The 23,848-nt window shown below is 48.4% G+C and overlaps 1 protein-coding gene across 1 annotated transcript; it reads left to right on the forward strand.

Annotated features, from left to right (window-relative positions):
• The first annotated feature begins 341 nt into the window (after positions 1-341).
• On the forward strand, positions 342-23,442 carry PSTPIP2 (proline-serine-threonine phosphatase interacting protein 2). The gene is made up of 15 exons (XM_074932102.1): positions 342-390; positions 8,802-8,902; positions 11,082-11,159; positions 12,069-12,103; positions 13,373-13,479; positions 15,140-15,202; positions 15,663-15,761; positions 15,963-16,008; positions 16,392-16,471; positions 18,043-18,141; positions 18,665-18,761; positions 19,072-19,153; positions 20,144-20,178; positions 20,737-20,794; positions 20,990-23,442. The coding sequence occupies exons 1-14, from the start codon at positions 358-360 to the stop codon at positions 20,784-20,786; spliced, it is 1,005 nt and encodes a 334-aa protein (XP_074788203.1). The 5' UTR covers positions 342-357; the 3' UTR covers positions 20,787-20,794; positions 20,990-23,442.
• Positions 23,443-23,848: the final 406 nt, after the last annotated feature.

The raw sequence follows: 23,848 nt of genomic DNA on the forward strand, positions 1-23,848 counted from the left end.
TCGTCGCCCCTAAAAAAATAATGAGAAGAACAGGATGCATCTGGTGAAACATTCCCAACACACTCCAGCAACCTCTGGACAGGGTGGTCTGGAGGTGACGGCTGTGCTCCCCCTCTGCTCCTTTTCCCACTGTGGGTCAGACCCTTTGACCGTCGCTCGTGGGTTTCCCCCCGTGGCGGAGCGACACCGTCCCTCTCATCCTCACCCCATCTCCAGCCCACAGACACCCGGGAGCGCACGGCCAACGTCCACGCAGGGAGTGGGGTGGGTGGAGGTGACTGTGCCGTGGGGTGGAACCGGGCAGGCGGGGCGGGGCGGGACGGGACAGGCGGCGGTGGCAGCGGTGGTGGCAGCAGCATGCGAGAGTCACGGTTCAAGGACCACTTCTGGGTGAGTGGGGGGAGAGGGGATGGGACCCAGCTGGAGCCGGGAGTGGGGTGGGTGTCACAGCTGGAGGCAGGGATCACAGCTGGGTAGGGTGTTGGGGAGTGGGGGTCACCCCTTTCTGGTCAGAGTTGGCTCCCAAGCCGCCGTGGTGGTCCTGGGGTGGCTGTGGAAGGTTCTGAGCATCCCCCGGCAGGCGCTGCCCGTCCTCGCGTGCTCTGAGAGCTGTGGCTTTGAGATGTGCCCCAGGCAGCCAAAATACGCCTGGTGAGCTGCCGCTGCCGTGCTGGAGGAAGTTGGCGCCAGGCTGGGGACTGAGAATATTAACTGGCCACCGGTGAACTACTTGGAGACACCGTGGCCAAAAAAGATCCCTTGGTGTCGAGCTAATCCTGGGCTCGGAGCGAGTCCTTCGTGTGCTGCTGCCGGCTGCTGAGCTGTGGAGCAAAACCCAGGGTTCTGGGAAAACCACGATTTATTCTTTTGAGTCTAAATGCTGCTTGTGGGAATGGAGAAGTTCTCAACAGCCACTGCAGAGCATCGGTGCTGTGGCTGCTCATTTCCTCCTGGTGTGTAGGTAACTAGGAAATAAATGACAAAATTTTGGCTTTTGAGGCTGAAAGTCTCCATCTGTGAAGGGCACTCAGGATTTTCCAGATGATGCCTGGGAAGCTGCTTCCATCTTGCAGAACAGGGGAAAGGTTCATGAGCCCTGAGTGGAGCAGGCACCAGGTTTGGGGCTCCTGTGTGTTGTGGAATGAGAGGGGTAAGTGCAGAGCACCGGGCTTGCCCCACATCATTAGTGTGTTATCTGTCGAATAGGTAAATCCCACATAGGTATCGAACCTGGCTTGGAAAAAAAAAGCCAGCTTTGCATCTGGCAGCTCTTTCCCAGCTATGTGTTGCCAGGAAGTTTCCACAGTGCTCCCTTTGCAAATGTGCAGGAGGGGAGGGATGCGAGGGTGGTGGCAGCATCCCCCAGGCTGGGGGGAATAACTGTGATGCCAGGAGCGCTGAGTAGACGTGGTTTGTCGTGCTTCAGTGCCACACTGGACTGAAGAAATGCTCCTTGCCATGGGGTGACTTCGGCTAGCGCTGCTCGGTTTGTTCCTCTCCTGCTGCGGTGTGGTGCTTTTTGAAGGAGGATCCTGGAGGCTGAGTGGGAGAAATTATAGGAGCATGAAACAAAGAAATTGACTCAATGAAAAGATCTTTTTACTGTAAAGTAGGTGTTTTTTATTACTAGCGCTGGGGTCACCCTGGGGATTCTTCATCATAAGGGCTCCCAAGAAATACCAAGGGACATATTCATTAGATTTCCTGGAAAGGGGTGTCTTATGATAATGAGTTCCCAGAATTAATTTACATAGTCCGAGCATGTGTAGTAAAAATAGATTGAGGATCTTTGGTGGTCGAGGGAAAAAGCACATGGTTTTCTTCACGGTGTTTGCTGCTTGAACTTCTTTCCAGAGCATGGCTGTGAGGTAAAGTCCAGGTGCCTTCTTCCTAAATCAGCAGAATCATCTTTCCTATAATAGAGTCTCTGTGTCTCTGTTCCAGTCACCCTTATTTTAGTTTTCCTATTTTAGGAGTTGTCCAAGTGTCCATTAAAGTCCTTGAGTCTGCTATCAGTGATTTATGTAGGGAGCCTAATGAGTTTTTAATCTCACCTAAACAAAGAGACTTAAGGAAACAGTTGAGGAGTCAGGAGTCCTTGAGAAACAAATAAAACAACACATGAGCAAAGCTTTCATACCTCACCGTTTAGTCTTAATAATTATTAGAAATTAATTTGTTTGTGCCCTTTCAGGCAGGAGCTGCCTCAAGCCCTGAAGGTGAGCAGGAGTTGGGATATTGTCTGGGGTGCTCATGCCTGCCTGGTCCCTTTTATAGCAAACAGGTCTGTTTACTGAATAATCCTCTTGCTGAGCCCAAAACTCTCAGTGTATCCAGGGATTTTGCTTGGCCTTTTCCTTTCCAAAGGCTGGAGGCCAGGCTTCAGCCCCCCTGACTGAGGAAACATGCCTGGGGCAGGCAGCTGGGGCAGAGGTTGGGTGGGAGCGTGATGGTCATGACTCAGTGGAGAGATCGAGGCCCTGCTGCGGTTGTTTGGCCCGTGGAAAAGGCAAGTACCACCCCAAGCAGTCTCCACGCCACGCATGGGTGACTGTGCATCAGCTGTGAGGGCTGGGGAGGGAGAGGGAGAACGAGAAATGTGCAGAAGAAAATAAATTTAGATGAGGTGTGAAGGGCTGCTCACCCAGCTTTGGTTTGCTGTTGAGTGCTGTGAGAGAGAGCAAACTTCCTCCTGCAATTTTTCCTCTTAAATTACTTTGCTTAAGCTGAAAAGGGAAGGAGAACTCTTCTTTGCCAAAGCAAATTTCACAGCGGTCAGATGGGAAAGGGGAGATTTTGGAAGGGCTCTGAGGAAAGGATGTTCCAGTTGATGGAATAAAGACTAAAAAATAACCAACCCCCCTAAAAGCCAAACCGTTTTTGGTATTGCACACTCCACCTTTGAAATGCAGCTGTTTGTGAATGGCGACCGCAGGACTTCTTTGTGGGGTTAAGCTGCAGTCCCCCCTTGCTCTACCGGGGTAGTGGGACTGTGCCTCAAGCCTTCTCTGTGGACTAATTCAGCTTTAAATCCCAGAAGTTCTGATTTTTTTCGGTGGGGGTACGCGTGTTTGTGAGTCTTTCACTGCCTGGAACCTGGTCCCTGACAAAGTTCATGGTGTGATGCTCATGATGCGCTGTGTCGGTAAAGCACACTGCGACTTTGCTCTCTGAATCCAAGTTTGCTCATGCCCTTAGGTCTCAGCACAAGATGATAATTTTCCTTAAATAAAGGGGTTTGCTCTTTTGCATCCACTGAGGTCCAGAGGTGCCCAAAGATGCAGGTCCTCACCCCAAATGCCCTGGCTCATGTGATGCTCCCTCCTGCAGCCTGTGCTGCCTGCAAAAGAGATGTGCAAAAATAAAAACATGTCAAAGATCATGTTTATTTCCCCTTGTCCTGCCTGTAGTGATTGCCACAAGTTGAGCAAGTGTGGGGTTTTGTTTTCATTTGTTTTTGCAAGCTGCTGTTCTTCTTTTACTACACGAGGTCTCTTCTTTCCCTTTAATAATTTTCTTCCTATGTGCTTGGTTCTCCCCAACCCTGTTCTTCCACAGTATTTCAGGTAACCCAATAGCAAAGCTTTGTGGCTCACCAGAGCAGTTCAGCCCTGTAAAACTATGTGGGAAAAATAGAAATTATGATAACACTAAAAAAGCCTTTTAAGTGTCATCTATTGGCTAACAGCTTGCAACTTGGGAGTGTGGATTTTTGATCATTTTGCTTTTAATGAGACCAGAAAACCAGTGCACTGCTCTCTGCAGTGTACTGCAGGGTGCGTTGAAAAGAAACATTTGGTAAAACATAAAAAAAAATAGGCACACAATGCTGAAGTCTGAGTCCCGCTGACTCTCAGTGAGGTTGGCCTGGTCAAATGATTTTTGAAAATTGGACCTAGGTATCTAAATCTTTTAGGCACTCTCAAATATTTCATTGTCATGCCAAGAAAAAGCAATGATGCTAAAACAACCCATGGCTCAGGCAAGTCATCTGCAGTAAAAGCTGCACTGGCATATTTAATTTTCTAACAAAGCATGTGGCAAAGTATCTGAAAACACTTATTTACCCCCAACACATCGGAAAGAGCTATTGCTTCTCTTTTTAAAATGGCACAAAGGAAGCATGGAGGAAAAATGCTTTGCCCCTCGTTGTAGAGTATGGGAGTGCTGGTGCCTGCAAATAACTTTTTTTAGCCTTTTGAGGCTGGCTGGGGATAAACTCTGTTTTCTGTGTCCCCGCTGTCAGGGGATGGGGGAGGCTGCCAGCTCCCGGCTCCTGAGTTCATTCCCTGGCTGCTGACTCACAGTGTGATGCTGGCTGGGCGGTTTCACTTCCCCTTACTCCTGCTTGTCCTTCTCTAAATGGGGGACTGGTGTGTGCAGTTTATCTGCAGCGTTATGAAATTCTCAGGTCATCGTTTGAAAGGAACAAGGTGGGGTTTGCGGGAAGAAGTAATTCCATCGAGGGGATGGTCTGTTGCTCTCAGTATCTCTGGGAGGAGCAGGGTAGGTGTGTTGGCATTGGGGAAGGCAACTTCCAATGGCAAATTATTAATCAAAAAGCTGCTTTTTGCAGGATGCCGTTCTCAGGTGGGCGAATTTGCAGCGAGTCTTTTTTGTACCTGCAATGAGTTTTGTCTGTCGTGTTGCACCCATCTGGTTACCAGATGAGGAGAAGCTGCAGCCTCTTGCAGCATCTCCTGATCTCCTCACCCTTCTCCCTGCAAGCACCAGCACAAGCCTTTTTCTTGGTTTCAGCAACCTTTGCAGGACCCTGAGAGATTCTGAACCTGTACTAACCGTGAGCAAGAATAGCACAGCTATTTATTGTTGCACGGTGTTATTTGACTACTGAAATAGTGATACAGTTCCTGCTGTCTTTCTCTAAGCAGATAAGGCTGCAGAGAGATCCTAAGAGCTCTGCGTAAATCAAGATCTTCCAAGGAATGGTTCATGAGCAGTGCAGTGCCGCAAACCTTTCATTTTTGGGAAGGCTGGGACAGACAGCTTGAGGGTAGGAAGGATCTACAGAGGGATCAGGACAGGCTGGATTGATGGGACAAGGCCAATTGTATGAGGTTCAACAAGGCTCAGTGTTGGGTCCTGCCCTTGGGCCACAACAACCCCCAGCAGGGCTACAGGTTTGGGGAGGAGTGGCTGGAGAGCTGCCAGTCAGAGAGGGACTGGGGGGCACAAGAAGGCCAATGGCATCCTGGCTTGTGTCAGCACTGGCGTGGCCAGCAGGGACAGGGAAGGGATCTGAGCCCTGGGCTCGGCACTGGGGAGGCCGCCCCTTGCTGAGGGGGTTCAGTGTTGGGCCCCTCACCCCAAAAAGGCCATTGAATGACTCGAGCGTGTCCAGAGAAGGGCAACGGAGCTGGGGCAGGGTCTGGAGCACAGGTCTGCTGGGGAGCGGCTGGGGGAACTGGGGGGTTCAGTCTGGAGAAGAGGAGGCTGAGGGGAGACCTCATCGCCCTCTACAGCTCCCTGACAGGAGGTTGTAGCGAGGAGGGGGTCGGTGTCTTCTCCCAAGTAACAAGTGATGGGATGATGGAAAATGGCCTCAGATTGCCCCAGGGGACGTTTATATTGGATATTAGGAAAAATTTCTTCACCAAAAGGGTTGTCAAGAATTGGAACAGGCTGCCCAGGGCAGGGGTGGAGTCACCGTTCCTGGAGGTGTTTAAAAGAGTGTAGATGTGGCACTTGGGGACAGGGTTTAGTGGTGGACTTGGCAGTGCTGGGTTAACGGTTGGACTCGATGATCTTAAAGGTCTTTTCCAACCTCAATGATTCTCTGATTCTCCCATGTCAATGGCTTTGTAGGGTGTGTGTCTGGAGAGAGTTTTCCATGTAAAGTGGGGTAGAAGATGGAAATGTCGAGCTCAGCAGCTTGCATTTTAGCTGTGGCTCACACAATGTCATAATGTTACTTCAGATCCCCACTAGAGTATTTTAGCTTCGCTTGGATAAAATTACAAACAACCCCCAAAATATCACAACAAGCACAGAAATTCCTTCCCCTCATTGAGAGGATGGTGCAAATCCAGGCAGCAGGTTGGGAAGGGGGGGGGGGTGCACGTCCTGCTGAGTCCTGTGGGCTTGGGAAACATCAGCTGCTGCTTTGTCATCGGTTTGTAGTTGTAGTTTCCATGGGCTGTCCCCACATAGCTCGTGGGCTCAGAGCTCTGCCCAGTGGGGAGGACCATGACAGATGTGCTGCAGGGTGGGAAGAAAAATATTCATCCTCCCTTATTCCTCTGGTTGAGGGGGGCTTGGTGCAACTCTCCATCCTGCGTATCTGTCTTTGGCTTAGTTGATTATGTCTTTAAATCTTGTCCTCTGCACCCATGGCTCTGTGCTTGCTGTGTTGCCCTTCCTCTTTCATTGCTCCCTGCCAGCCCTGCCTTTGGGACACCCTACAGGCAGTCACACAGGTCCTTTCTATTCTTTCCGTGCCAACATCTGCCCAGAAGGGTGCTGCAAAGGCCGGTCTCAACCCTGTCCAGCTCCTTCTGGATCAGGAGCTCCTTCTGCCTTCCAAGCAGCTCTCTGGGAAACCTCCACGGTCCCTGTCACCTCCCATGTTTCATATGCACCTTGCACTGGGATGTCTGGTTCAGCCTTGGCACTTAGGAGATACGTGCTGGAATTAAATCCTTCTACTGGAGGAGGACGAGTGATAAAATTAAGAGCTTAGTGCACATTTTTGATGGATGCTCCCAGTTTTTCCCCCGGAACTTCTGCCTGACGCAGCAAGCCCAGGTATCCCAGCAGCAGGGTGGGGTGTGGGAGCCTTTGGGTGCCCCCTCACACACAGTGATGGGGGTCTGACCGCTCCACCCTGCCCAGGCTCGCACTGACCGACAGTTATTCTCTGCATCCATCTTATTTCCTTTGAAACCGAGGATAGGAAGTCAAATTGGGATCTTCCTGTGTTTTGCAACTGAGGACTGACTTCCGTGCAAGCGTGTTTCCTTTTTCACAGACCTGATTAGCAAAGACACAATGCAAACTGAGAACTAGTAGTGGGTTTATCAGTAACAAAACCATTTTGGAGGGAAGTTTGTGCTTTGTAAAGAAATAGAAAGTGTTTTGCTTTCTGCTTAGCCTCTGCTCCACAGTCCTTTCTTCCTGTACATGCCACGGACGGAGCAAAGCTGGTCTGGGATACCCAGGGATTTCCTGCAGGTCCCACTCCACCAGATTTCCACTTCACTTCTTTCTTTCTGGTCACTGGCATTGAAGTCATTGACTCTATAGTGAAGTCAACATAATTAAATCCTTCATTTATCACAAATACCAGTCCTGTCCTCCTCATTTCTTGCAAGGGGTATGACCTCCCAGGAAATCCCCCCTTCTGCTGCCCATGTTTTCATCCCAGTTCTCTGCATACTCTCATCCTGGCTTCAAACATTTTTCTGAATCTTTCCATCCTGCCATTATTCCTCTTCAAGTTTCTTAACGACCGTTTGTGACTCTTTCTTCCTTTCCCTGAGTTTCATATCTGCTCCTACCATTGCTTCCTTTCTGCAGCCTCTTTCGCTATATTTTTTGCTCCCATATGTGCTGTTTTGTGCAACACTGACTGTTTCTCTTTGCAGAAGATGACAGGTAGCACCTTCTGCTCAGCTCCCTGCATCTGCTTCAGGCTTCTTCCAGAGAAGGAGGATTCATGGTCAGAGCATCTCTTTGTATTATGACAGCACTTAGGAGCCTCGCTCTTAGCCTGTTTCTCCAGGGTGGTAAATACTCAACAGTCATAGGGAAAAAATCCGTTATTTGTCCTAATTTGTTTCCTATTTGCTTCCAGGCAGGGGTATGAGAAAAGAATGGGGTAGAGTTAGTCAACCTTCACCCTAGCCCACCTACATCATTGTGGCATTATTTTTTTAATAAGCATCCGTACAATATATGTTTTTGAGAGGTAATTTGAAGCAAAGCACTGATCCTTCAGAAGACTATGGGAAGTGTGAGTGGCACTTCAGGGCTGAGAGGCCTGAGTTGGAAGATGGGACTTGGCCCTGTGGATGCTGAAGGCAGGACCTCTCCATGGCTGTGATGTTTTGTGCGGAGTGAAGAAGCTATCCCTTTGCAATGTGTTGGAGGGCATACAGCAGTGGTGGGGAGGACCTGGTGCTTAGGGAAATGATCTTTGCAGTGGTGTTTTGAAGTGATGTGTGGGACAGTGTTCCTTTTTACAAGGCCAAAGAGAAGGCTGCTGCAGCACCAGTCATTGGGTGCATCCATACATTACTGTGAGGACAGGAGGAGAAGCCCATAGCTGATCCTGTGTAGGAAGGTCTGATAAATTCACCTCCAGCTCAGGTGTAGACTCCTACAGATAGACATGAAGGTGATGCCCAGAATAGAACAAGTCACCTCCAACCAAGATTAATCTCCATGTCTGAAGAAACTGGGAGGAGCAGTAGTAAGAGGGGCTATATAGAGAGAATTGGAGGGTTCTTAGTGTTTGATTTAGTTAAATTAGAGCTGACAGCTAAGCTCCTAGGAGGAGATGCCATATGTTGTGGGGCCAGCTGTGCTTAGGCCAGGGGGGAGCAATAGGATGTGGTAGGACCAAGCATTTCTGTTTTCTGAAAGTCATGGAAATGCCTTGTCCCAAATTGCCACCGTTGTTCTCATTCTGGAGCCTCTCTCACCCCTAAAAGATCGTATTTCATCAAGAGGCACTCACACTTGCTCCAGGCTGAGCCATCACTTGTGCAAATGCTTCTGAAGGTGGCAGTGGCTGTTGGACTGCACTGACGAGGATGTGACTCCTGGTCTTGTGTTTTCAGAGTACGGATCTGACGAGCACAGTTGGCTATGACAGCATCATTCAACATCTGAATGACAGCAGGAAGAACTGCAAAGAGTTTGAAGACTTTTTGAAGGAAAGGTATGGAGCTGCCTCTGAAAACAGGTTGGGCTGACCTGAGAAGTGAGGTGGTGGCACTACTTCTCCTTATATTCCCAGTTTGGTTTCTGTCAAGTTTAACGTGGGTGTTTAACATCCACTGTATTTAACCACCTTTGATTTTTGTCTGATGAGGAACTTGTTTTCTTACACTGTTCTTTCCTTGCATGGCTGGTGCTGTGGTATGGGTCCATGCTCAGGATAGTGCCCAGAGTTTCATGCTCATATTTTGAAGCTAAAAAGAAAGGGGAATCAGGAGCAGTTTAATAATTCAGTCTTACGTGTTGTCAGACCTCTGTACTGATGTGTTTGCAGCTGTTAGTGCCCTGCCCAGGCCACACGCTCTTCCATGAAGTTCACCTTGCAGTTCAGCTTGCAGAAGATCAGGTGAAGACCTTGGCATAGGGGAGGCACAACTTTGTCCTGAATTTCTATTTGTACATTATGGACAGCCCACAGATTTTATGTTAAAAAGTAGTAGCATTAGATACTGCATTTATTAATCTGAGAATATGACCTAAGTAGAGGCTCTGTGGCTACAAAGGCAGAATTGAGATGGTCTGGCCCTGTGTTTTGACTTTATGGTTCACCTGGTTAGCAAAGGCTAAATCTGAAGAGTGTTGTAGAACGACCCTGAATGAATGTAATTTTGGTATTGAGAACTGGAGAAAACAAACCTCTGAATACAAGACGTGGTACAAACCAGCCTGGAACAAATTTAATGGGGATGAAGAGGAGAAGAACCTCCAGTTAAAAGTATCTAATGCACCTACATTTGTTTAGGCTGTAATCCCATGTTCCAGGAAAATTTGGGCTTTCCAGCTGCTCGAGGAACCACTTGCTAAACTCTGAGAACGGTGACAACGGAGAAAGTGCAAAAGCCCTCCTCTACACCCTGTACCCCATTCCTCTTTGCTGTTGAAGGAAGTGTAGGTTCCCACCAAAGTGTCTAGAAGGAGAACATTAGAGGCTGGACCTGTACTTGCTACTGGCACCCTTCTGAACATGGCCCAGTTCTCCACGTACAGCACAGCTGTTATATGGTTTCGGCCATGGAGAACATGCCTGTTGGATGTGATGCTTTGTCTCAAAAGGAAGTCCATGGGAATATTGTTAGGTAGAGGAAAAATAGTCAATTTCTAATCTTTATTTTTTCCATCTCCCTGCGTGATTTTGGAGTTTTTAAAGAGTTAAGTTAGGTGAATCCAAACTCTAGAAATGAACAACATAGGCATCTGCAGGTGCATTAGAGATGCAGACATTTTAGGAAGCTGTTCATTTTATCCAGTAGATCCGCCAATACAAGCCTCTAGCAGTACTTGTTTCTCTCCACTGACTGCAGGCAGCTGGCTTGCCCACATGGAGATACCTACATTTGACCAAGCAAGTCCAGCCCTCGTTGTCTGTACAGATTTCAAATGAACTGCAGAAAGATTGTTGTTCTTAGACTGAAACACATGGGCTTTCTTTCCCCTTGACTCCGTCTTCCAACAGGGGAGGACATTACAATCTCTCAAAGGTGTTGTTTATGTCACCTCACAAGATGTGGCCTCTTCAAGTGTTCTCCCTCAGGACCAGAGGCAGGCAGGGGAGACTATCTATTGCCTCATTTTAAAAAGTCCTGAAGATCTGAAATGACCCAGCTGTGTATTGGGGTGCATGTATGGTGTCTGAGTGGTTTTTGAGGTGCCTACTCCCTTCTGTCACATTTGGTTTAGATCAGACAAATCAGATTCAAAAGTACTTTGTGTGGATGGAACAAGATGCAGAAAATGTGTGATCGCACAAGCACTGTTCCCATAGGAAACTGAACTAAAAACTACTCAGGTGACTCACCTGGCTGCATCTAGCCACCAGCTGCACTGGCTGCTTAGTCCTCCATCTCCTGTGGAGGTGGTCCTTGCACCCATCGGACATGGGGAGATGGTGTGAGCAACATATCAGGACCACAGACACAGCAAAATGAAGTGTTTTCACTAGAAAGGCTGTTCACTAGAAGGTGACTGCAAACAACAGTCTTCCTTTCAGCGAACTGTTCACAGTTGGTTTGCAGCAGGTCAGGAGACAGGGAGGGTGTTAAGAGCGGGTCTTGGCCTCTGCTGCAAACAACTATCAGTTTCTGAAATTAGAACTTCCTCTCATTTCTCTCTTTCCCCAACAGGGCAATTATAGAAGAAAAATATGGCAAAGAGCTCATTAACTTGTCAAAGAAGAAGCCCTGCGGGCAGACAGAGCTGAAGTAAGTTCACAGTCCTGTGTGTGTTTTGCTTTTATGGGTGTCCTTACCTGGAGCAATGAAGGAGAAGAAGGAAGGAGGCTGTGAGAGACAACACAGTGTTGAAATGTGATTGGGACGCTACCAGAAGATGATCTGAAATGGGGCTTGTGGATGAATGGTGCACAGTTGGGTTGGGCTTTGCCAACAAATGAGTTGGAGTCCACCAAGTTCCCACCAGCTGTAGACTAACCAAAGCACTGCAGATGCCCAGGAGAGATGTGGGCAGCAGGGGGCTGAGGATCATGAGACCTTGGGTTTGTGCTGATCTTTTGTGTCTAGAGGGAAGTACAGGTACTTCCTTGACTCAAACCATGCAAATCTTCAAAGCCCAGCATGTTACCGCCCCACAAGGGTGCTGTGGCCACTGCGGTTGGCTTCCTGAGTAGGTCTCTATTTTCCCAGTGACACTTGGCACCTTCTGCTTCCTGCTTTGTTTCTGTACTTTATATGTGTCAGGTATGATAATCTCTGAACATTTACTTACAGTTTCTGAAATCTTCACTGTACAATATTAATAGGGAGAAGAGTTCCCTGCATTTCCAACCACTGGCCAGTGCCCGTGTAGAAGGTGTTCATATGTCCCAAATGATACTTTTAGGAGGTTGCCTGAAACATTTGTTATGAAATTCAGAATTTTTAATTGCATCCAGTGTTTAAAAGATGTGAAGTAGATCTCAAATCAAGTGAGCTGTGTTATACTCACTGAGAGGGAACAGGACGGAGGTGTAAAGAGGGTAAATAAACCTGCTTCAAGCTGCTTTGGCTGGCATTGGTTGAGGGACTTGCTCTCTGGTTTGGGAGAGGTGCTTTGCTGATGCCTGCACTTGGCTGTGTCTTCTCACTCTTTTTAATGCTCTGCCTGTTTTTCAGCACATTGAAGAGATCCCTGGATGTTTTCAAGCAACGTAAGTAATTATTCTTCTTTGTGTTTGTCAGGACGCTTGGCAGTGCCAAAACCTGCTGCCAACAATGTGGGAAGAAAATGGCAGAGAAAGCTCCAAAACAGTGCGATGCTGGGGTCAGGCATAGGCTATCCTCCTGGCCCAGCTCAGTTCAGCTGGGTTTTGGGACAGAGTGTCCAGGGCATGGGTGGCATCCCTTTGGGGATCTCCTGGGCTTTTGGGGCTGACTGCAGCTCAGAAGTTGTGCTTGCACTGTACATCAGAAGCTCAGCTGGAGTCTGTTGGACTGGCTCGCCTTGATCTCTTCACACACATATGCAGTAATCCACACCTGCATGAGTGGGTTCAGTGTTGGGCCCCTCACCCCAAAACGGCCATTGAATGACTCGAGCGTGGCCAGAGAAGGGCAACGGAGCTGGGGCAGGGTCTGGAGCACAGGTCTGCTGGGGAGCGGCTGGGGGAACTGGGGGGGTTCAGTCTGGAGAAGAGGAGGCTGAGGGGAGACCTCCTGGCCCTCTGCAACTCCCTGCCAGGAGGGGGCAGAGAGGGGGGGGTCAGTCTTTTCTCCCAGATAACAAGTGATGGGATGATAGGAAATGGCCTCAGGTTGCACCAGGAGAGTTTAGATTGGATATTAGGAAATATTTCTTCACCAAAAGAGTTGTCAAGGATTGGAACAGGCTGCCCAGGGCAGTGGTGGAGTCACCATCCCTGGAGGTGTTTAAAAGAGTGTAGATGTGGCACTTGGGGACAGGGTTTAGTGGTGGACTTGGCAGTGCTGGGTTAACGGTCGGACTTGATGATCTTAAAGGTCTTTTCCAACCTCAGTGATTATATGATTCTAAATGATTCTATGATAACCTGATATCCTTCAAGACTTGTACCAATCTGCTGCATTCAGTAAATGATCTTCCAGGCAATATTCTGAACAATATAAATTACCAGCCCTGTATAGCAAGCACATTGAAATATGCAAGAAATAACACTTGCCCATGTGTAAGAAAAACCCATTAACAAAAAAAAACCAAAACCAAAACCAAAATAAGGATACCATATCTCAGAAGAGGTACACTACAACAACCTCACATAGATAAGTACTCCTTGGAGGCTGCTTCAAAAGTGCTGCTGCTTTTACACGTTTCTGCAAGGGGATGTATGTATGATGTGGAGTCAGTCTGATGTCAGCTACAAGTTGGCTAGAGCAACTGAGTCTTTTTAGGAATATATATATATATATATATATGTATTTTTGGTATTTTTTTTTCATTACAGAGATAGACAATGTGGGGCAGGGTCACATTCAGCTGGCGCAAACCCTTCGGGAGGAAGCAAAGAAAATGGAAGACTTCAGGGAAAAGCAAAAACTGCATCGGAAAAAGGTCAGGCACTACAGGAGCACATGCCTTTGCCACACGGTGTTGATGCTGCCCCAGCAATGGGCTGTTCCCAACCGGTGTTTCCTGCCATGCCCCAGCCCCCTCTGTGCCCCGCCGGTGACTACTGCTGCCAGGAAGCCCTGAGCTCCTTCCTACATGTTGCAACTGTGTTGGTGAACTGTGCGGCAACCTCTGACTTCCTCCTTCTCACTGACACATCTCCTCCTTTGTGCACCTTCTGGGGCCAGCGATAGCAGGGGCTCAGATCCAGGGATTCCAGCCTCAACGAGAATTTTTTTAAAGCATATATATGTAATCATAGAATCATTTAAATTGCAAAACACTTTTAAGATCATTGAGTCCAATCATCAACCTCTCACTGCCAAGTCCACCTCTAAACCGCGTCCCCAAGTGCCACATCTACACTCCTTTAAACACCTCCAGGGATGGTGACTACACCACTGCCCTGGGCAGCATGTTCCAATGCTTGGCAACCCTTTTGGTGAAGAAATTTTCCTAATATCTGATCTAAACCCCCCCTGGAGCAACTTGAGGTTGCTTCCTCTCATTCTCTCACTTGTTCCTTGGCTCCAGAGACTCATCCCCCCTCCCTGCACCCTCCTGGCAGGGAGTTGCAGAGGGCCAGGAGGTCTCCCCTCAGCCTCCTCTTCTCCAGACTGAACCCCCCCAGTTCCCCCAGCCGCTCCCCAGCAGACCTGTGCTCCAGACCCTGCCCCAGCTCCGTTGCCCTTCTCTGGCCACGCTCGAGTCATTCAAGGGCCTTTTTGGGGTGAGGGGCCCAAAACTGAACACAGGAATCGAGGGGCGGCCTCCCCAGTGCCGAGCCCAGGGCTCAGATCCCTTCCCTGTCCCTGCTGGCCACGCCAGTGCTGACACAAGCCAGGATGCCATTGGCCTCCTTGGCCCCCTGGGCACACTGCTGGCTCCGGTTCGGCCGGCTGTTGACCAACACCCCCAGGTCCTTTTCTTCTAGACAGCTTTCCAGCCACTCTCCCCCAAGCCTGTAGTGTTGCAGGGGGTTGTTGTGACCCAAGTGCAGGACCCAGCATTTGGCCTTGTTGCACCTCACACAATCAGCCTTGGCCCATCGACCCAGCCTGTCCTGATCCCTCTGTAGATTCGTCCTACCCTCAAGCAGATCAACCCTCCCACACAACGTGGTGTCATCTGCAAACTGACTGAGGGTGCACTCAATCCCTTCACCCAGATCACTGATAGAGATATTACAGAACTGGCCCCAGTATAGTGCTGTATGATTCCCATAGGGTCTGCTAAATTTGGCAATCCTTTTAAGTTCTTTTGGCTTGAGATTCCTTTGTCTGGAAAATGAGGAAAACCTGCTAGAACCAGGGGCTGGTTTGGACCTTGCGGAGGGGAGTGGACTTCCCAATTTTGCCAGACCATGTGGAGTCAATACAGTAATGTGTATTGCTGGGACTGCATTTGTAGGCCACACCAGTGAAAGCTTAGATAGAAACATAGAAAGATGAATGTCTCAGATGGGTTCTGTGAAGATGGTTTGGGTAGAAGAGGGTCCTTAAACCCATCTCAATCTGTGCCTCTTCCTTTTCTAAGCTACACAGTTCATCCTGGATCTTTGATGGTCAGTGATGTGCTGACTCTGGATCTGTTATCTCCACAGATAGAGCTGATAATGGAGGCAATTCACAAAAACAGGAATTTGCAGTACAAGAAGACCATGGAGGTAAAGCAACATGCTGCTGTTTCTTGTTGCATGGGTTAATGCTGCTGACATGCACGTGCATGGTGCTGAGGAAGACTTAAATGTGAAGGTTTTCCTCCTCTGCTACAAGTCCCTGCGATGTGTCTGCCTGAGTGGTGTGCAGGGCATGCTCAGCAAAATTGAAGAGTATAAGTGGGACATGTCTGGTGTTAGCCTTGCAGCGCTTGATAAGAGTAATTTAGATGTCATGGACTTGATTGCCATGAGTTTTTCATCTTGAGTGAAGAGCAGCTTGTCTTGTAAGCTGGGTTTTGCCCTGGCAGTAGGGCACCTGGGACCTTGTGTGCCATCCCCTGCTCAGCTGTCAGCCTGTGCCTGCCTCTTCACTCCTAGGCTGTGCTTTCCTCCAAAGCCTCTCGTGTCCTGTACTTGCATCTCATTGCTTGCTGACACGTTCCTGCCCCTTTGGTGGCTCTCCTAGGCCAAGCGGCTCTACGAGCAGCGCTGCAGGGATAAGGATGAGGCGGAACAGGCTGTACACCGCAATGCAAACCTGGTGACGCAGAAGCAGCAGGAGAAGGTACAGAGAGGGGTGTGGCCGTGGGGCAGGAGGAGAAAATGGTGTCTCTTCTTGCAACTCTCCTGTCTCATGTCTCTTTTCCCAGCTCTGGGATTTGGGGTGACACGGGAGGGCTGGTGGTGTTCCCTGGTTGGGCTGCAGAGCTGCTGGTGATGCACCAAGGCTCTCCTCTACTTTTCTTCTCTCTCCCATTTTTGGCAGCTCTTCCTGAAGCTGGCTCAGACGAAATCAGCTCTGGAGGACTCTGGTGAGTGTGGAAACGGCCGCGTTTGGAGGGTGAGGGCAGTGTTTCCTGGGTCAGGGGGGTTGTGAAGCTGTGGCAAGGCTCTTGGCTAAGCTCCAGCCCTTGGGTCAGTCATGACTCCTCAGAAACATGTACCCAAGATGCCAGAGGTGAGCACCTACCCTGGAGAAGCCTTCGTGGTCCCACCAAGGCTGCTCCCATGGCATGACCCTCCGCTGTGCTGTGCAGCTCTCTTTTCCCTTGCAGTGCCCACTCATAGCTGAGCTCATACGTTACTGCTGATTTCTCCATGACATCCCAGACATTTCCGGCTTCACATATTACCTTCTAGTGAAGGTTTCTTTTTAATGAATGTTAATCAGATGACAATGTGATTTCTCTTGCAGACCGGAGTTACCAGCAGAACGTTACCACACTGGAGAAGATTCGGGAAGAATGGCAGAAAGAGCACATCAAAGCTTGCGAGGTAAATGCCCCAAAACACCTTCACATGGCAGTGTAGTCCTCTGGATGTCTGTCCCCTTGCTGCGGAGGTCAGAGACAGAGCAGATTTGCCTTCTGTGTATTCCTCCGGCAGGTGTTGCAGCTAACTCTGCTTTTGTCTCACACTTGGTTTCCAGATTCAATGTCCCACTACTTCGAGGTTTCCACTCCTTCTTTGTTTTTATTTTTTTTCTTCCACCACCTTTTAAAACTGACAGTCAATGCACTAAGTAGTGACATTTTTGCCCATTACCTGCCTGCATGTTCAGTGTTGCCATTGTCTTGAACAGTCATGGTCATGGTCACCTCTGCACACCTGGTGACTTGAGGCCAACATGTGCTGGAGCTGCAAGACCACCCAGCAGACTGAAACTCTGAAAGACTTTTAAATGACTTTGCAGCAAAGGCTGGTGGCAGGCTGTGGGTGCAGGGTCGGTGAAGTCATCTTCATGCACCAGAAGCCCTTTGCCTTTTAGCTTACAGACCACGTGGTACTGTGAGAACCCCTCTGAGTGGTTCTATCCGCCTAAAACAGACTGTCTCATAGCGAAGTGGCCTAGGAAGGATTTTTTGCACATACTGGGGAAGTCCAGAGCTGGTGGTGAGAGGACTGCACATGCAGCTGCTCTGCTGCTGACCTGTTCCTTGCAGCCGCCTGTGATCTGTGACCAACGATAGGCAGGGACTGCAGAGATCCAGGTTTTATCTGAGGTCTGCTGCAAGCTTGTAAAAGGTCTGTCCATCCCCAGCCACACTCATGTCTTCCCAAGCTATTTCTCCTCAGGCTTCTATTTTACTTTTTCTTTAGAAGTGGAATTTGCTGTCTCTTCCATGTGGTGTGCGCTGGTGTGCTTTTGTTGTCTGAGGTCTCCAGAAGCCTCCCTCATGGTGGGGTATGAGAAGCAGTAGTTTCAGTTCTGCAGGTGGATCATGTGCAGGTTTTCTCCTTGGTGTGTTGCAAAGGTCATGACTGATAACAAGTGCATACATACACTTGGGATGAAAGGTTATCTTTCATGGAAATATATAAAGGCATGTGAAATTGAGGTCTACCAGACAGCAGACTTCAAAATACTTGGGTTTAAACCTGCTTGGAAAAGGTCTGGGCAGGAAACAGGGAGAAGACCAACCAGTCAATGCCTCTGTTTTCGTACATCCCCAATGCTTTTTTATTGCTCTGTACCTGTGGGAGTGAAGTGAGCTGGGTCTGCAGGACCATGGGATGCATAGGGAACACACATTGCCTTTAGAAGCTGGCTTGGTCTCCCCAGAGGGCACAGTGTGCTGGGTGACCACATCCACATCGGTCCTGCAGACCTTCCCGAGCTTAACACTCATCTTTGAAATACCTGGTTTTGTCGAGGGATGGTTTCTCCTCTGGACAAACTGGAGGACCCGTGGTTTCCATGTTTCCTACAGGATACCACCACCACCTGCTGCTCAGTGAGGACAGTTGTCTTTATAGTCATATTTGGGGATGAGAAACATTCAGAATACAAAAATATTTGCTCTTGTTTTAAAGACATTACGGCTGGTTTGTCTGTGTCATTACAGTTCTTCGAAACTCAGGAGTGTGAGCGGATCAACTACTTCCGCAATGCCCTCTGGCTTCACGTCAACCAGCTCTCCCAGGACTGTGTCCAGAATGACGAGGTATGTCAAATGAAGATCTCTCCATACCTTAATTTTTCAGAGCCCAATTTGCTTTCCTCTGCACTGAGCTGTGTTATGTCTGAGTTGGGCTGTGGCCTTTGATCAGCCAGCAGACATCCCCATGAGTGTGCAGGCAGAAAGTTTTGATCAGAGTGCTTGAGGATGAGGTTTCCTCTGGGATTCCCACATTTTCTGAGGTGGTGAGGTACTGGCACAGGTTGCCCTGTAAGGATGTAGATGCCCCATCCCCTGGAAACATTCAAGGTCAGGTTGGACGGGGCTCTGAGCAACCTGATCTAGCTGAAGACATCCCTGCTTATTGCAGGGGGGTTGGACAAAATAATCTTTAAAGGTCCCTTCCAACCCGAACCATTCTGTGATTCTATGATTCCCCTACCACTGACGCTTGTGTCCTGGGCGAGCACAGGGTTTTTACCCCATGTGTGATAAACGATTGGAAAAAAACCTTTTGTTTTTTGAACTGATGTCTAGAAATGATTTTTTTTTTTTTCATCCTTGGCAGAAATATGAGGAAATCCGCAAGAGTTTAGAAATGTGCAGTATTGAGAAGGATATTGATTTTTTTGTAAGTTTACGCAAAACTGGAAGTTTGGCTCCAGGTAAGAGTTCAGTACAATCTCACAAAGTAGTGCTGACTTCCTTGTACTTCTTGTGGAGCTGCTGCTCTGATCAGCATCACTCTAGATGCAAAAAACATTGATACTGCAACATCCCTCCTTTCACTCACTGACACGCAGCACTAGTCTGCCACTTATCCCCAGTCATTGAAGATAATCACCTCTTTCTGTAACTTTTGATTTCCCGATTGGGCATTTTCCAGAGAGAGGAAAGACTTAGAAGCTGAATGTTAGTATGAAAATAGTTTATGACTACAAAAGGTCTGACTTTACTATTGTTAACTTCTCCTAGCTCCTGTTGTTTATGAAAACTACTATAATACACAGAGAAATGCAACTCCTGTGAGAAGTCCGGTTCCTGTACCTATATCAAGGTAAGGGACATTAACATACACAATTGCTATCGCAGAGGATGCTCTCCCCCAAAACTCCCATAATTTGTTGCTTTCAGTCTATGGAAGGCTTGACTTGGGAGTATTAGAGGAAAATATTTCCCATGATATGTAGTCCAACACATCAGGAGTTATGCCAATGTGCTGCTTACTATAAGCTGTCCAAAAACCTTCTTAAGCCCAGTCAGAGGTTTTTGCTCCCCCTGTTGGGGTCATTTCTCCCTTCTTGTGGTTGGGACTCTTATTCTGAAAGTGCTTGTGGTGAGGGTCTGCTGATTTTTTCTTGTACCAAGCCTATTCCAGAAGTCCTCTGTGTGGAAATGAGAGGCTGCGGTGCTTGGACCCTGAGTTTCATGTCTTGCTCTCTCTGGGAACTATCTGAGCTACCTTTCAGAGCAGCCTTTGATACCAGAACAAAACCTTCTGAGCTTCCCTGCATGGTTCTCCATGTGGTCTGTCTATCTGAGGAGAGGTCGATCGATTAAAACTGTGCATGGGTAGAGGGAGGAACAGCAGAGCCTGGGACAGAAGCTGGGCAGGGAGGACGCGGTGAAGGATGCTTCTGCCAGAGGGGGGAGATGACGATTCAGGGCTGAAGACTGTTGCTAAAGATGAGTGTGCCACTTCGACTGTCACACTGGGAGAGGAGTCATGTCCAATTATGGCTTCCTGATGTCTCACTCTGGGCAAAGGCATGTAAAAAGGCATGCTCTGAGTCTCCCTTGTGAATATTTCCCGAACTTAATGCTTTTTCATTACTTTTTCATCTCCCTCACCGTATCAGCTTCAATTTCCATGTTTGCCAAGCAGCCTGTTGGTGGTGAGCCCACCATGACACACCTTGGTACCAGGTCTCCATAAAGCCCAGCCTGGCCAAACCTCTTGGTGGGCTCACCAAGCTCTGGGAGGGCTTTTGGGGAGCGCAGGGCCAGGGCAATGTAGATCCTCAGCTCTGCGTTTCCTTCTGTGCAGGAGGGGACCTCTACCCACCCCGACCAGTGCACCAGGTGAGTTATTTGCTTTATGGGGTTTCTGGCCCCACAGAGGAACTCTCTGCTTTTGCTCTTCCTCATCAGATCATGAGCTGTCTAAAGGGATGGCTTTAGGTGAAGCTCTTAGGCTCTAAGTCCAGTCCCCACTGTGATGCTGGGAGGTTAGGCACTGACTCTGGAGGCAAGGTTTCACCTGGGAGAAGTTCTTGTCGAAGCGCTGTATGTGGGCATTTCTGAAGCTTAAGGATGTCTACGCTTGGGATCCCACCAGTATCTGCAGTTTGGGCCTTTCTGTGCTTCAACAGCACGAGCTGTACCGTTCCCAGGGTCACTTCAGCAATGGGATACTGCAGCGGGACTTGGTAAAATGAGGTCCTGCTTTGGCTCTTTGGCAAATCAAGTCATCTCTTTGAGCTTCATTCCCATTGCTTCCCATCCCTTCAACACGGGTTGCTCCCTTGCTTCCCATCCCTTCAACACGGGTGGCCAGTATGTGGTGTTTCTGTCCTGTGTAAAGTCATGTAACGAGTGCTTCTCATGAGCAAACCTAATTTTTTGTACTCTATGTCTCAGGTGAGCCTGATTATGCCACAGTTGATGGCTACAGCTTGATACATCACTAATAGCCACAGTAAGTACTCACATTTGATGGAGAAAGGGTTTAATGAGATGTAGCTACACAGAGGAGGGACAGTGGAGAAAGAAAGGCCACTGGTTAAGGCATGACATTTTGAGGTGGCTGACTGGGAGCGATGATCATGTCAGCCCTCCCATCGCCTGTCTGAGCTGGAGCTGTGGTTTAGGTGCTGCTGATCCTGTTCTGTAGGTTCTCCAGGCAGAAGACACTGTCGGACTGGACAGCATGGCAGAGGTGGTGTTTCCAGTTATTCCCAGCTGCGCAGAGCTGAAGTGCTTCTCCATTTTAAAAAAGTATTTAAGGACTCTGATAATTACTTGTACATTCAGAAAGTGCCTACTAAAAATCTGTACCTTTGATCAGCCAACTCCTTGTGTGGATATCCCATCTTCACACTCAGGAAGAGAAGGAATACAAGCCATGGACCCAGACACAGGGGTGACCTGTGTCAGAAGAAGTTTTTGATTTGAAGTTCTCCTGAAGTGTAGCCATCTAGAAGAGGCTGGAGCCTCCCACTCCCCAGATAACTTAAGAAGTCATACATGCTGAGCGGAGCACTGTGTGAAGTTTGGGGCATGCTGGCTTGTGTTCAGGGCATATGTATTCCACTCAGATCTCAGATTATACTTTTCCTCGTTTCTGAAGTCTTTTATTAATGGTGATTACACTTATAATTTAGGTTTAATTTAGCTCGTGTCTCTCAGGGCACTTACTTAGAGGAGCACCAACAGTTAGACCATGTGTCTGGCTCAGCTGTAGATGTGCTCCAGGCTTAAGCGCTGCTACTGGAAGCTGACTTGCATCTTGCCTGGTGCAGCACTCTACAGTGCAGCTACCTAGTGAGAGGCTGTGCCGCCACAAACACACTGAAAAGTGCTGCACCTTGTAACATTATTGGGGATCTGAAGGATGCCGGTCAGCTTTTCCAACCGCCTCTGCAACAAGGGGCTTGCATTTTTTTTTAGGTTCATAGTATAGTTTGTCCCTGATAGGCTCTGAAAACCCCCATTTGATTAACTTCTGGGAATCCCTAAACCGTGGACTTGTTCTGACTGTGCACCAGCGGAAACAAACATAGCTGCTAACGCTGGGCCGGAGCCATGAAACTCGTTTTCTGAACAAGTCTCCTCAAAGTTTCTGCCCTTTATGTTACCATACATATGATACAGCTTTGATTCAGAAGCTCCCATGCCTCAGGGCTGCTGGTCTCTCTGAAGTCCCTGTGTGCAGCGTTGCTTAACAGCTCCTCAGTGCTTTATGACACTGGACACAGGGACACAGGACATGAAGACACAGTTTAGCTGTCTAAACCTGGTGCCAGGTGACTAACGTTGGAGCAACAGGAGCTGCTAGTTGTATGATGTTCTTCAAGTTGAATCTGCATGATTTCAGTGTATGCCTAAGCTCCCCAGTCCCTGGGGCTTTTACTGTATTTCCTTGTGCAGAGAAGATCACAGTGAGCTTTAACATCTGTCCTGCTGCATTATAATGAACTATGCAAAGCGCACATGTCAAGGAACCAGTTGTCCTGTTTTATTTCTGAAAGACCAAGCGTACAAATATTCTTCTAAAGGAGCCTGCTGTAGTCTTAGTTCTTTAAATACATATTATAAAAATAAGTTTTGAGACTTGTGTGCTGGATATGTGTTTTTTTTTTTTTATTTTTCTGAAGGTTGTCACGTTCACTGTCTGTCGGGGCTGGGGCTGGTACACCTTCAAAGCACCCTAGGTGTTCGGGTTGTGTGAGTTGCCTCTCCTGGAAGGAAGCCTACAGAGCATATCCTTGCTCAGCCTTTATTTCAGTGCTCGCTCAGTACCAAGACAGCTGTGGGAGAGAACACTCCAAGGAGGGATGGCATGAGAACAAGTACTTGTGATTAGCCATCAACTGCACACCACATAGGGCTGAAAGAGTATCTACTCTGTAATACATTGCACAGTTTTTTTATTGGGATTTTTCAGCTGACTGACCACAATAGATGGCGTCAGGCTTTTCTGGGTGCCGAGGACCCCAGTGAGGCTGAAACTTGGCTTGCACATTCACTAAATGCACAGAAGTAATCCTAAAATAGGGGTGCTGGTTCCAATCTAAATACACCGGCTCTTTGAACAGACCTAAAGCCAAGCAAACCCTGGCTTGGAAGAGGAGTGTCCAGACATGGAGATACTGGGAAGTAAGTCTGTGTGCCCGTAAGTGCTGAAGTGGCTTTTTATCTTGTAACTTCCCTTGCCTGGTTGTCTTCCAAGTGGTGCTGGAGAATTTGGCCTGTTCCCAGGCACCTGTAGAGAAGCCTGGTCTCCTCCTGGGCCCCTACAGAAGTGCCTGGCCTCCCTACAGACCCTGATAAAGAAGCTGTGCCAGCTTCTCAGAGCAGTGTTGTCCACACAGCTCCTCTGGTCCCTTTCAAGGGTGCCCCACAGGGAGAGAGAGACAACAAATGCCTTAATAAGATAACGGCATTAATAAGACAGAATAAGAATACAGATAGCGAGTAAATCTTACATCCCTTCAGAAGCTGGGCAGCCTGCTTTTGGGCAGAGTCTGACAGAGCTCCCCCTTTTTGGTCTTTCAAGCCTGTGGGAATACAAGAGAAGATTGACGAGGAAGATTGCAAACACACTGAAGTGACTTGTATTATAACTGGGGTGACAAAACCCACATATATCATACTAACTGTTGTTTAGCTTTGTCTGCTTGACGTGTAGAATGTCTACATTTAGATAACATCGCCCTGGGAGAGACTCAGGAGCACCTTATAAAAATTCCTTGAGATTCCTGCCCTGCTGTAGGAAAGCACAGTGGAAAACAACACATGCAAAAATCCTGGATATATACAGATGGAAGATTTGAGATCTTTTCTTTCTTGTCCTCTTTCTGGTTAGCAAGGACTGAGCTCCACGGTGCCTGCATCCCTGCTTGCGTGCCTCTGCCCGGGTGCTGCTGCAGAGATCCCCCAGGTCGCGAGGTAACAAGAATAAATTTAGTGTTTGCATTTCATCCATGCATTTCAACATTGTGGTTGTTCCTGCAGCCTGCCTGTGTCAGCT

This window comes from Athene noctua, chromosome Z (genome assembly GCF_965140245.1).
Source record: "Athene noctua chromosome Z, bAthNoc1.hap1.1, whole genome shotgun sequence".
Classification (NCBI taxonomy): Eukaryota; Metazoa; Chordata; class Aves; order Strigiformes; family Strigidae; genus Athene; species Athene noctua.

Coding starts and splice junctions, on each gene's coding strand:
- PSTPIP2 (XM_074932102.1), top strand. CDS start 358: ATGCGAGAGTCACGGTTCAAGGACCACTTCTGG. Junction 8,903..11,081: donor GAAGACTTTTTGAAGGAAAG/GTATGGAGCTGC, acceptor TTTCCCCAACAG/GGCAATTATAGAAGAAAAAT. Junction 11,160..12,068: donor TGCGGGCAGACAGAGCTGAA/GTAAGTTCACAG, acceptor CCTGTTTTTCAG/CACATTGAAGAGATCCCTGG.